At 37.8% G+C, this 14,937-nt stretch overlaps 1 protein-coding gene across 1 annotated transcript in view; it reads left to right on the forward strand.

Annotated features, from left to right (window-relative positions):
* LOC124802831 (dynein axonemal heavy chain 2) overlaps window positions 1-14,937 on the forward strand; it is a 1,031,222-nt gene that overhangs the window by 404,606 nt on the left and 611,679 nt on the right. The window contains 2 exon segments of the mRNA XM_047263843.1: window positions 6,326-6,543; window positions 11,317-11,434. Coding sequence (XP_047119799.1) covers window positions 6,326-6,543; window positions 11,317-11,434 — 336 coding nt within the window.

Genomic DNA, 14,937 nt, shown 5'->3' on the forward strand with positions numbered 1-14,937 from the left:
TGGTGATAGTGAACTCATGTTGATGTCTTGTCCATCAAATTCACCTGATCTGAACCTGATGGAACACATCTGGGATGCTACTGGGCAACAGCTTCACATGCAAGAACCACTAGCCCATAATTTACAGGAATCATGTAATCTGTGTGTAAACATCTAGTGCTACATATCCCTGGAAACAAAGGGATTGTCAAATATATATCACTCCAAATTGCTGCTTTATTATGTGCAAAAGTGAACCAACACTTCATTAAGCAAGTGACCATAAAGCTTGTTTCTTTGTGTGTGTGTGTAATTTCTATCAGTAAGTCTGCAACTGTGATATCTCAACAAATATTTGTAACAAGAAACCGAATGTTCTACACAAGAGGTGTGTCTTTTTTTTCAGATGGTAAACAGTTTTCTTGTTTTTTACCATGTCATCCACATCAGAATTTTTATTTAAGCTTTACTTAGACTTCAGTTTTCTGATGCCTTCAAGGGCATCCTTCACATCTAACAACATAATTTGTTATGCGTCTTTCTGAAAACACTCCCTTTCCAATTTTTTCAGGGCTTATGTTAGAAACAAATGTCTGTGTACAGTGTTGAGTGCAGTTTGCAGTTCCTTGTATACCCTTTCTTGCAACTGACAAATCATATGGCAAGCATTTAAAAATCTGCATACAGCCTGAAAATTAATTACAAGTAAACACTACTGCTCTCAGCTAGGTACTATCTAGCGATTGGGAGGGGGGGGGGGGGGGGGATGGTGGCAAAGGAACTTCCGTAATTTGTATGTGCTTTGTGTTTTTGCAGGAGCTTTTCTCAAGAGTTTCTTAACGCAAGAGAACAATTCTGTAACATATAAATATTCCTCTTAGTGTATTAGGAAAGCATATATAGCACATATCGTATATTGCATTTGAATGTTGGTAGTTTGTGGGGAGAAGATTGTTCTGTGCTTTGTGCAAAAGGTAAAACATCTACAAGTACATGACAATTTGAAAACAACAGGATCATGATATATTGACACTTGAAAATGTGGAACTGATGCTTTTACACTACCGGTCAAAAATTTTCGATCACCAATGATTTTTTTTAAAAAAAAAAAAAGAAAAAAGAAAAAAAAAGAGCACCACACACACACTAAATGGACTGACACAATAAATATTTTCTCTATTATTAAGTACAATATAATTTGTTTTAAGCTGCCCTCAAAACAGTGGCAACTGTTGACATTGTGGATATAAGATTTTGTAGCATTCTTGTAGATAATGCAGTTCAACATGTCTGTAAATTATTCCATAACTCTTCAGCAGTAGATGACCTCCGTTTTCTGACCTCCCTATCAAGTTCATCGCTTTAGAGTTTAACTGGAAATAAGTCAGGTGACAGACTTGGCCAAAATCATATTCCTCAGTTCTGCACAATTCTCTTTTCTATTGACCTACCCTCTCCACAATTTAGAAACATATTTGGGATCATTTTTCTGCTGCAGAACAAACCCATGACAAATAAGTCTCTAGCCAGATCAAATTGCAGGGTTGATTAGTATTCTGTGATATCTTTCCTTCATTACTGTTCCCTTAATTTTCACTAGATCACTGACTTTATCATCCATGAAACATCCTCACCCTGCGACCGACCGTCCACCATGCTTCACTGCTGGTGTCACATTCAGACTTTTCACACATTCTCTGTAAAGTTGATGAATGAACATTGATGATGGATTCCAAATACTTACAAAATTATATTCATTCGTGAATAACATCTTGACCACTGCTGTACACTGCAGTTGCAGTGCCCATTGCTATCTTTTCACCTTATTTTGTTTGTGTAATAAAGGATTTTTGCCCACTATGCACTCCATTAGTCCTTGTTCACGAAGACAGCTTTGCACTATTGAGACAGAGATTGGAGTGCTCTCATACTGTTTCCTTACTCATGAATTTCAGGTGCAGTAAGAATCCTCTGACATTTACTGTGTATGCATATGAACTGATCATCCATGTATGATGGTACTCAGGGTCTTCCAGATCGTGGAATACTTGGATTGGCACCACTTTGTTTGAACTGCTGCAATTTATACTCCACCATAGGTTGGGCTACACTAACTTTCGTTGTTATTTCTCTACCAGAATAGAATTCCTGATGCATAACTACAATAAAAAACATTTTTCAGTTATAATCTCCTGTTTCTGTCCCATTACAAAGAAATTGGTATGAACCTGATCAAGTTCACAAACACACCACTAGATGCACAAAAAGTACTGTAAACTAATGAAAACTGGTTGCTACACAGTCAGTTAAGGAGTGAGGGTTATTTGAATGGTACGGTATTACGTAAAGGCACATCAGTATTGTGTGGATATTCAGTGAACTCTGTGCGAACAACCAGTCAAATACATAATGGAGGCTACTAGGTTTATCATGTTTATACTTGTTTTATTATCAGAATAGAGATACAATGGAATACTCAACACGAAATCCCCGTTTTAACCATAAACCCATAGCTGTGATTGGTGATCGAAAACTTTTGACCTATAGTGTAGGAGGACCTCAACAGCCTCAGGCATTTAGTGCCCAAGGGAAGACACATTGTTCACTAAACCGTGCAAAATCACATAACCCAGCCACACACCTTAAGTTTGGAAATGGGTTTTGTTGTAGTAAGTTGAGTATCCTCACAGACAGTGCAGTGATGTCTGGAGTACCAGGGTCCTTCAGCTCACTGACAGTCGTTGCTGCTTCCTGTGGTGCAGTAGCAGAGAGAGAGGTGCTCTGAGAGTTATGTACCCAACAACACTGGTCACAGAAGTGGCACCATGTCATTTTTTTTCTTCAGACTAGTCTTAGTTCTGTGCACAGCATCATGATATATGTATATGCGTGCAGAGGCTCTGAGAAGAATGAACATTGCCTGATAACATTCATCATTGTCATACAGTACAAGAACCTGGTGTGTCCATCTCTAGTTTGCATAACTGAGACAGCAAGCATTACATTTCTGATGTGTAAAGGTTGGTGGCTGCATGGAGTGCCTATTTTGACAAGATTACACAAGAATGCACATTGCTCGTATGGTGCTGACCTACTTCAGTATGGATGACGTTTCACTGTACCCTGGTCAGCACATTCTCCAGGTCTTTCTGCCATTTAGAACCTTTGGTCACTGGCTGCAGCAAGGCCAGCAGGCCTTCACTCTGCTCATTCCACATAAACTTGGGCTAAGATTTGAAACAATACTGTATTACATATCCGTATTTGTTTTCTTGCTACTGTACAGTATATGCATGGTAAGTAAAATTTTGTTAGTGTCTACCTTTCCTATTGGAGCATGTTTATTGAATGGAAAAACATTATTTCCAAAAGCCTAAAAAAGTTATTGACCAACGTACTTCAGATTTTTACACAGTACTCTGATAAACATTTGGATGTACAATGGAAAATCTAGGATGGGTTAATGACAGTTTATGAAAAGGATAGACCACTAGCCAGGCACTGTGTGAGTGCTGGAAGATAGCATTGATCTATTCAAGATACTAAATGATGAACTTACTTCTGCATAAACTTGTCTGCAGAATCTTGTCATTTACTGGGTGGGTCAGATGTCCCTGACTATGGGTTTTATGCAACCTGCAATGCCTTTTCATATTCTCTTGCTCTCTAAGCACAAGCTATTAGGCCTACAGAAAAGAATGAACAAGACTCTTTTGTAGGAACTTTAATGTAGTTAAATTTTATACTGGGATACATTTTTGCTACAGGCCATAGTTCTCAAATGTTTCAAGAAAAATGTACAAAAGTGAACTTCAAGCACGATTTTTTTTAATAACTTGAAAACCATCATTTCCAGCAAAAATTTATCCCAGTACAAAATTTAACTACATTAAATTTCCTACTAAAAGGTTCTGTTCATTTTTTCTGTAAGAATAATAATTTACACATAATGACTGAGAGTACAAAAATCTTGCTTTTAGTTTTTAAAGGTGTTGCGGTTTACATGAAACCCATATGTAGGGGCAGCTGAATCACCATGTATGTAGATGCAAAATGTTGTTAGCAAAAATCTTGAACAATTCTTGACCTATTCAATTCAGATTTTTATATGAGACTCTAACAAACATTTGGATGGACATAGACTGTATATCGATGGTAAGCAATGAAAACCTCGTAACTCCATTTCGCTAAATTTTACAGGAGAAGCAAAAATGGTTTCTAAGTATATAAAGTGATAGTAGCTACACATGTAACTATGTAGTAGAAGCCTAGTTATTGACAGATGAGAGAAATCCACACACTCTGAAATGTCTCTTTGATGATGGAGTTACTAATTACTGGAATTAAGGTTTTTACAGAAAGATGGAGTCGTGGGGTTTTTATTGCCTACAAACGATATATTGTTATAATACATATGGATGCACATAGACTATGTATTGTTTCAAACAATAATGTACAAGTTATCAGTGAAAACTAACTGTGAGAAAGGAAATGCTATGCTATGCTGCGCCATACTCAGCTGTGAAAATGTGCAATTTTGTTTTCTTTCTCACAATCAATTTTAGCTATGTTAACAGGGCATTTAAAGTATTCGATGAATTTTTCACTTGGTCAGTTGTATGTTGTGATTTCACGAGTTAGTACTTCAGAAGATCAGTTCACACTCTTCCCACACAGTATCCAAAAAGTGATAAGTGTTGTACGTGCTAAAGTTTTGTAACTGTAATTTGCACAAAAGATTAAAAAAACAGTAAAAACCAAACAAACAAAGAAGTCATTTTCATTTGTGTTCTATCTTTTAACTTAAAGTATCTTTGGTTACTGTTCTTGAAATTATTTGTTGTACTGGAGCTGCTACGCACTGCCATTGTACCATACCATTCAACTTCTTTAACTTGTTGCGATGCTTGGGTGCTAGAAGATAGCATTCATCAATTCAAGATACTAAATGATGAACTCACTTCTTCATAAACTTGTCTGCATTTAGAACAGAATCTTAATACCTTACAACTTTGATTACAATTTGTGCTTAACAGATCTTTTGTAATGTGTAGCTCTCAACGGGTCACAACATACATGTGTGTCAGTGTAAAATTTCAAAGTCAGAGTCATATTCAACTGTTTGGGCATTTATGTTGTCAACCACAGCCTTTGCACCATGACCTCCAAGGCACTGCCAAGCCATGATGCTCAAAGAACAAGTGCTTTGTCACAGCAGGTGGAGAGGTTTATTCACCGTCAAACCTTGTCAATTTCTGGAGCTGATATTTTTTACACCTCATCTACACATATACGAAAGCAGGTCATGCTCAGTGAGATGTTTCACACTTGCCAACTATGTTAAACAAAATCTCTGGTTTGCACGAAAATCTCTCATTGATGTGAGTGTTCAGAAGTGGAACATGCTATCCCATGGGATAGTCATGTAACACTACAGTTCAATTTATCATAGTTTAAGAGCTCCATACCTTTGAAGAGGGTGAAGGAACTGAAATTTGTGCCCTGACAGAATTCCCGGGAACACCCCAGATTATGATGTATGTGTCAGTTCCCATGCAAATCGTTGAAGTGATTTCTTGAAATATTTGCTTGATGCCTATCTTTAATTTCCATAACTTCTTCATGTGACTAAAAGGAATTCAACACAGTCTTTTTTTGGAGAAAAGTTTCTAATGATATATTTTTGTTAGATGCAGGGATAGATGGGACTCAGAGGATTGCAAATTAGGTGAATATGGTGGTTATTCCAGTAACTTATTGTTCATTATTCTCTGTTTTCATATGTGAGGTGTACCTGGGCAAGCCCATTGCACTGATTTATTTGTCATTTGCCATCCAGATCTCATTTCTTGTATGTCCTTCACAGTGGTAATCTTTAAGGGAAGTACATCTACATTTGAGTTAATTGAACCATTATATAACTATTTAAAATGGGAGAACAGACTCATAATAAACTTTTTATCAACTTTTGTTGGAGTTCCCAGTATTTCAGTGTCCGTTTGAGCAAAGTTCAAACAAAATGAGTAATTTAATCACCAATGTATACTAAAACTATTTCACTTATCAAGCTAAGAGTTAATTTCCATTTTGCACAGTATCTACTAATGTAACAGTGACCAAATACAAATACGAACTAAAAAATGTTCTGAAAACTTGAGAACATTAATAGTTTGTCTCATGTAATGATACATGGATAAATATATAGATGCTGTATTGTGGGTAAGAGCTGTTATCTATCTTGGTTTGATCGTAATATACTGGAAATGGTTTTTGTTACTAGACTGTCTTACAGAATCAATAAAAATGTAAAGTTTTGTAAATTGTAATTGGTATTTTTTCTGTTTAGGTGTTTGGGACAAATTAACTGATTTGAACACCAGACTGGAGGCCATCCAGCGAGCACTGGAAAAATATTTAGAGACAAAGCGACATATTTTCCCACGATTTTACTTTATTTCTAATGATGATTTATTAGAAATATTAGCACAAGCAAGACGACCAGAAGCCATTCAACCACATTTAAAAAAATGTTTTGACAATATCAATAAAATTAAAATACAGAAGGTAAGAACTTAGAAACAAAAATCTATCTCTTTTCTACTACTAAATTTAAGAAGAAAATTGAGATAATTGAGAGAAGAACAGTAACCATGTATTGTATAGAAGAGGTGTTGAGCATTACATTGACACATTAAGAAGACTGAACTTGTTGTGAAGTTTTTGGGCAGTTAACATAATAACACAAATCTAAATCTACATACATATTCCACAACCCACCATATGTTGCATGGGGGAGAGTATGTAGTATCAATATGAGTCATTTTCCTTCTTGTTCCACTCGCAAATAGAGAAAGGGAGAAATGACAACCTATATGCCCTAATTTCTCTTTATCATGTGTTTGTGGTTGTTACGTGTAATGTATGTTGGTGGCAGTAGAATTGTGCTGTAGTAAGCATCAAATGTTGGTTCTCTATTTTCTCAGTAGTATACCTCAAAAAGAAGATCTCCTCCCCTCCAGGCATTCCCATTTTAGTTCCTGAAGCATCTCAGTAATAGCTTGCATGTTGATTGAAACTGCCTAGCAGCCCGCCTCTAAATCACTTTGATGTTTTCCTTTAATCTGACCTGGTGTGGGTGCCAAATGAGGAGCTCTCAAGAATGGGTCACACTGTTTTCTGTCTGCAGTCTTCTTTACAGGTGAACCACACTTCCATAAAACTCTTCCAATAAACAGAAGTTGATCACTTGCCTTCTACACTATATGCTCGCATGTTCATTCCATTTCATATCACTTTACATTGTTACACCTCAGTATTTTATTGACCTGACTGTGTCAAATATCACATTACAAATGCTGTATTCAAACATCATGGAACCATTTTCCTACTAATTTGCATTAACTTAAATTTTTCTGCATTCAGAGCTGGTTGGCATTCATCACACCAGTTAGATATTTTGTCAAAGTTATCTTTTATCCTTCTGCAATCACTCAACAATGACTCCTTCCCATACACAATAGCATCATCAGCAAACGACTGAAGATTGCTGCTCACTCCGTTCATCAGATAGAATGATAGCGCTACTATCATACTTCCCTGGCGCGCTCTTGATGACATCCTTGTCTCTGATGAACACTTATCGTTGAGGACAATGTACAGTGTCTTATTGCTTAAGAAGTCTTTGAGCCACTCACATATGTGGGAACCTATTCTGTATGCTCATACTTTTGTTAACATCCAGCAGTGGGACACCGTGTGTAATGCTTTTCAGAAATCTAGGAATTTGGAATTTGCCTATTGTCCTTCATCCCACAAATATACTTACAGCTACATTGTTATGGCAATTTGGCTAGACTGGACTAAGGGGTTATGTATGGATAGCATGGAGAAGAGCAGTAGGATAGAGGAATGGTCTGGTGTGGTGAATGCAGGGGTGGTGGAGAGCTAGTCGAGGGCGGGTCAGCAAGGGAACGGGATATGAATGGGCAAACTCACCCTGGAGCAGGCAAAAGGAAAGCTCATGTGGTACACATGACGTAGAAGGCATGGTGACAGCTGAATAGATCAGAGGAATAAGGAAACCATGGAGACAATGGATTGAGTGTAGATAAGACCAGTAATATTAATGTGAACTAATGATGAGGAGGAGGAAGGGGGAAGACATACAGGAATAGAGAAGAAGGTGGATTTGGAGCAGGGTCTATGAGAGATTGATGCAAGAGTGATTGTGGGCTCGAAGATTGTGTTGTAGGAACAGAAACATCCACACAATTCAGGGAAATTGGTACTGGGAGTAGGGTATATGGGGCACAGTTTGTGAAGCAGCATTTTCTGATTCTGGATGGTCAGGTATTAGCGATACCTTGTCCATTATTCTAATGTCAGGTCTTCATAGTTAGACATTACCATCCCATTCTAATTTATATGTTGAACGTCTGTGCCACATTCACACATACTATTATTTTTCCAGCTATCCCACTAATAAAGAGCAAAGGACAGCCCTCATTATTATTCAACACCACATTGGACAGGAATAGCTTAACCACATCCTGTGTCTTGGTTTTCTGTAACCTTCCCCAATACTAATTTAACAGTTGTTCCTGCAACACAGTACTGGATCCCGCAATCCCCATGCCCTCAATCCTGGTAGCCTATCTCCTACACCCACCTCCATCCTTATCTGCACTCTTTTCTTGCCACCAACAGCTCCCCATCAATTAACTTCAATTTTTACACCTACTGATCGACATTCACTCAATTCTCTCTGCTCTCTGTGATCTCTTTCTTCCTCTGTTCTAACTTGCTCTTGCTGTCTCCCTCAACTTATCCTTCCACTTCATCCGGTACCACAACCAGCTTCCATACCTCCAGCGTGATGAGCTCACTGGTGTAACATACACTGATAAGCCAAAACATTATGACCACCTACTTAATAGCATGTTGTTGTACCAATGGAACACAATATGGCAGTGATTCTGCATGGGATGCAGTCAACAAGACCTTTGTAGGTTTCTGGATGTATGTGGCACCAGATGTCTAGGCACATTTCCTGTAAGTTACAGACCGGTGATTTGAGGGGCACACAACTGGCGTACAGTTGAGTCCCAGATGTGTTCCATTGAGTTCAGATCAGGCAGATTTGATGGCCAAAACATCAACATGCGTTCATTATCATACTTTTCAAACCACAGGAGCACAATTCTGGCTTTGTGACATGAATAGTTATTCTGCTGGAAGATATCATTACCACGAGGGAAGATGTCAAGCATGAAGGAATACAGGCGGTCTGCAATAATGTACACGTAGGTTACATGTGTCAGGGCACCTTTCATTGCTATCACATGCCCTGTTGTTGAATGTCTCTTGAATAGTGATGTGGAAATGGAAATGGATTAATAATTTCCTGAATAATTAGAAAAATTGATTGGAAAGAATAGTTGAAAAAATTTTGAAGATAATTGATAAATCTGTGCACAATCTTGGGTGAACTTTAACTGATACCAATATCAACAGACCTTTACTATCATTACGTTCTAGGTCAATAAACACAATTTGCGATACGAACTGCTGCTATCATTAGTGTGCTATACCAAATAATCATCACAAGCCTTGAAACTGTCGATCTGTCACACAGAGCACAATATTTTTAGTATAATTAAATCAATTCAGTAGGTGCCCATCAAGTCTGAGTCATTATCTTCATATTAATTCCATTGTGTTTAGTCTTGATTGTGACAGTGTCAATGCAGGAACGTTCCTCCAGATACCACGTAGATTATTCTTGTCTGCACTGAACCTCTTGATGCAAGATCTTGGTGGTGAGTGAAATGATGAACAGATAGGAGTTGGCCTTATAACAGTATGAATAAATATTGCTTTTCTAATAACTTTTATAATACTTTTAATGAACAGTTAAAATACACATTTTTAACAATGCTGGTTTGATGGATCCAAGCACATGTCCGTACGCTACCACTTCCCCAAACAAAAGGGTGAAGATACATGAATTAATAAATTGAAGAGCGTATTTCTTACTTTGTTTCATACAGATATTTAATGATGTGTCAAATCATTGTCCTTGCCACCAAACAACTTGTTAATTTACTTTTTATTGGCACCTTTGGCTTAGAGCTCATTCAGTTTACATATTTCTTATATACAAAAAAAGAAAAGAAAGAAAAATAATATGATTCAATACACTCTGTAGCATAACACTGACTCAATAAGTCTCTGTCCAACTCAATCAGTCTCTGCCAATGGCATGGTGCATGTTTTGAGTAGCTGTTTGCCAGGATGACAGCATATCTGTACACAACCATCGACGTAGTATAACAGGAAATGTGATTCATCCAGTCACCGACATGTTTCCATTGAGCCATGATACAATCTTGACCCTGTGGCCATTTCAGTTGTAATTGATAAAGTTTTTGGTTTAATGTGGGAACATGTAAGGGTCATCTGCTGCAGAGCTCTGTTTTCAATAGTTTGCTATACTGTGTACTATGAAACCTTGGGGCCTATACGAGCCTTCTACACTGTCACCATATATGACACAAAAAGCTGATTAGCACGCTTCACAAAGCAGGCAAGCCGTCAGTGTCCACCTTCAGCAGTGAGGTGTGGATGTCCACCACCTGTCACTTACTTGTGGTTTAACTGTGCTTCAGCCACTTTTCACAGATGCTCACAACAGCAGCCTGTGAACAGCTGACCAGCTTCACCAATTCTGAAATTCTCATTCCCAGGTGCCAAGACATAACAATTTGCCCTCTGTCAAAGCCACTAATGTCAATGAATTTCCCAATTTGCGGCCCGTTTCATTGATAGAATGATTCCCCATTCTTCTCTGGTCATCTTAAATACGTCCCTTGCCACATCACATGCCCATAACACCACCAGGTCAATCTCATGGTGGGCAGTGATCATAATGTTTTGGCTAAGCAGTGCACATACCACTTTCCTTGTTGGCCCTCCCCTCCCTCCCCCCTCCCACCCTCCACTAGTGCTCCATCCCTTGTTTCCATACCTCCCTTCCCCTGCCTTCCTTCTGGCAACTACAGTTTAATACAGACTCTGGAACACAGTGCAGTGCAGCATTTTTCACATTAACCAGTCATTGCCACATTTGAAAGGAATGAAAGAAAAAAAAAGCCTACGACCACCTGGGGATCAAACTACAGACCTTTGTATTTGCAGTCTGACATTCACCTACTCAATCAGAAAACCACATGAGAATTTATGTATTTTATAATGAAGTATGGAGAAATTGATGAATGCATTCCTTTACGTACAGTGTAACTTTTCTTTTTTTCTTATATGTTGCATTAATTTTTTCAGTTGAGTGTGGCAAGTAAATATGAAGCTCTTGGAATGTTTTCTGCTGATGGTGAATATGTTGAGTTTACCCAAATTTTGGTGCTGGATGGACCAGTTGAACTCTGGCTGTGTGAACTTGGTAAGATGGAACAAATGTAACAATGGGATATTAAAGACTTTTTTCCTTTTTTAAATTATATCTTATTTTTTATCATGTAATGATGAAGCTATGTTTATAAAAATGATAGAAATATAAGAGGAAGAGACTCCCTAAAAGTACAACTATATCGTATTTTAAGAATGAAAACCAAGCTGTAGATAATGTTCAGTTTTTGGATTTGCTTACCACACATTGCATTGGAAAACTCAAATACTAAACTTACTCTAGGACCTTAGGTTTACTATATTTAAATTATGCATATTGCAGCTATATGTCATTCAAAAATGAGGTAAAAAATGTTACTTTGTTTACTTAGAATCACTAAAGAGTTCATATATTGACATTTACAGAACTCAGCATGCAAATGCAATTCCCGTAGTACAGAAACATGATAAAAAGAGTGATATCTGGTGTATATTTTTAATAATTCAGTAGAATTTTCATTTTCAATCATTTGTTTTACAATTTGCTATTTTTACAAGAAAAAGCCTCGATTTTGAATTCCATTATTATTTCACACAGTATATTTAACATTCTCTGGTAATTTTTTAGGAAGACGTGTAGCCATTATCTGACTCCTTTTTGAATTATGGTTAAAATATCAGCTGCTTGCAAAAGATATTTTTAGTAATGGTGTTATAATCACGCTTTGGGTAAGTAAAGTAAGGGATATTGACAGTGACAATGACGTTAATGAGTATACGCATTGTGATTCATATGTCTTGTTGATATGTTTTACAAAAGGTAATCTGAAATGTACTCTTTGATTACTGTTTTTCTGGTTGGACTGAAGAAGAGAAAATGAAGATGCAGTATTTTAGGTTGTAATGATATGCATTTTTTTTCCTAAAGTTGCTAGATTGTTGTTGTGAAGGAGATAATAGATTTTCATTGTAGAGATTTTCATTATTAAGTGGCTTTGTAACTGGGAAAAGTAGAATGTCTTAACACTACCTTGTAAATGTTTGCCACTGCCTGCCTGAGGTGAACTGCATTAATTTGGTATGTAATATGGCGTCAAGTGCCTTCCTTTTTATAATTTAATACACTTTATATGATTCAGATATATCACCTGGTATTTTACAAGGGTCATTCAATAAGTAATGCCCTGCAACAGTGTCCAACCCAATTTGGCGATGTGGTCCTGGGTTCTCAGGCTTGTGTGTGGGCATGTATTGTCGTGCTTGAGCAAGATTTCTGCTGGTTCCTTGTCCAATGAAACATGTTGGAAAAGGTTCTTGAGTTTATTCAGAGTCCTCACTCATGCCTCTGAATTGATGGTTGACCCTCGTGGCATCGCATCCATGAGAATGATGCCATGACAATCCCAGAAGACTGTCACCATGGCTTTTCCGGCAGAGGGGGTTGACTTGAATTTCTTCTTTTGAGGTGAATGAGGATGATGCCATTTCATGGACTGCCTTTTTGTTTCCGGTGCAAAGCGGTGCACCCAGGTTTCGTCCTCTGTAACGATCTGTCACTGAAAGGCCTCTCTGTAGGTCTCAAAATGCTCCAACAATTCAGATGAAATAGCCTTACTTTGAATCTTGTGGTCCGCTGTGAGCATTCATGGAACCCGTCATGATTACCTCTTTGAATATCCAAGAGTCTCAGTCATTGCAGATGCACTTCCAATGCTGACTGACAGCTGTAGAGCCAATTGTCAAGTTGTGCTTTGCTGGTCAGCACGAATAATGGCATCTACATGATTCAGCATCTCTGGAAAAGTGGCTTTGACAGCACGTTCAGAGCATGGCTGATCATGCTGTTTCTGCATTTCCTCAGGCTGTAACTTTCTTTGCTCATCGCCCAACTGTACTCCTATCAACTGCAGTATTGCCTTACACTGCACACAGACGTTTATGGGTGTTCATCACAATTTCTTTTTCTGCACACAAGAATTCAATAACAGCACGCTGCTTGTAACATGAGTCATATGTAGACGCCATTTGGAACACTGTACTACAGCTCTGCCTTCTGCCAGTACGGTTCGAAACTTCACTGGCTTCATATCAAATGTGAAGCTCCAACAGGGATCTTTGTGTATGTATATTAATGGCTTTTTTTTTAAAAAATGTGGTGCATTACTTATTGAACGACCCTCATGTAATCATTTGATTTGATTTATTTAATGTTTATTGACAGTTGAATCAGAAACACAGATAGTTAATAATAATAACAATAATTAGATTCCAGAAATAATTCCAGATGAGGTGTATAAAGCTATTTGAGGTATAAAGAAAGTAAATGCCCTTGGAGATAAAGGGTTTTCCATGGTAATGGCTAGAACTGGGAGAAAAGTAATTCAAAGAGAATGTGTGAGTTAATTACAGAATGTCTACATAGGAAAATAACTTTCCTATGCTGTAAACCCATTTGGTGCTATAGATTTGGTTTTTGAATTCCATGCTGAGGTGGCCTTTTTTATGTCTGCACTGCTTGCCAAATGCTGGTGCCTGTGATAAGAGACGGCATTCTGGCCAATATGAAGTACTTATCATCAGATTTTTCGAAAGCTATTAGGTGAGAAAATTTGATTTATGCACTCTTACAGTCTGATTTATTTACTCGATAAAGAACTGAATTTCTTTTTCATTATCTGTTATACTTACTGAACTGCATCGAATTAAGTAAAACATTGTCTGCGCTGAGAGACAGCATTCTGGCCGATGTGATATACTTATAATCCAATTTTTTTAAAACTGTGAGGTGAAAGAATTTGATTTTTGCACCTCTTACAGATTGATATCTTCACTTGATGAAGAAGTGAATTTATTTTCATCATCTGTCTCACTTACTGCACTGTATAAAATTAAGTAAAACATTGCATGAAAGAAGAGGAAGTGGGAGAATACAAGGTCTACCTGTCAGGAGTCAAAGCAGGAATAGTACAATGGGGTGTAGGGCTTTACATCAGGAAAGAAATGGAACCCAGCGTAGTTGCAATAAGGTATGTAAACGAACGACTGATGTGGATAGATTTGACAGTGTCTAGCAAGAAAATTAGGATTGTGTCAGTATATTCGCATTGTGAAGGGACAGATCAAGATAAGATGGATAGTTTTTATGAGGCACTCAGTGATGTAGTTGTTAGAGTAAAGGACAAGGACAGTGTTCTGCTCATGGGTGATTTTAACGCCAGGATTGGAAATCGAACAGAAGGGTATGAAAAGGTTATGGGTAAATTTGGAGAGGATATGGAGGCCAACAGGAACGGGAAACAACTCTTGGATTTCTGTGCCAGTATGGGCTTAGTAATCACAAACTCCTTTTTTAAACACAAGAACATTCACCGGTATACTTGGGAAGGCAGGGGAACCAGATCTGTCGTTGGCTATATAATAACAGATCAGGAATTCAGGAAGGCTGTGAGGGACACACATGTATTCAGGGGATTCTTTGATGACACTGATCATTATTTAATCTGCAGTGAAATTGGGATTGTGAGGCCGAAAGTGCAGGAGGTCAGGTCCATTTGTAGG

The sequence above is a fragment of the Schistocerca piceifrons genome, chromosome 6, assembly GCF_021461385.2.
Source record: "Schistocerca piceifrons isolate TAMUIC-IGC-003096 chromosome 6, iqSchPice1.1, whole genome shotgun sequence".
NCBI lineage: Eukaryota > Metazoa > Arthropoda > Insecta > Orthoptera > Acrididae > Schistocerca > Schistocerca piceifrons.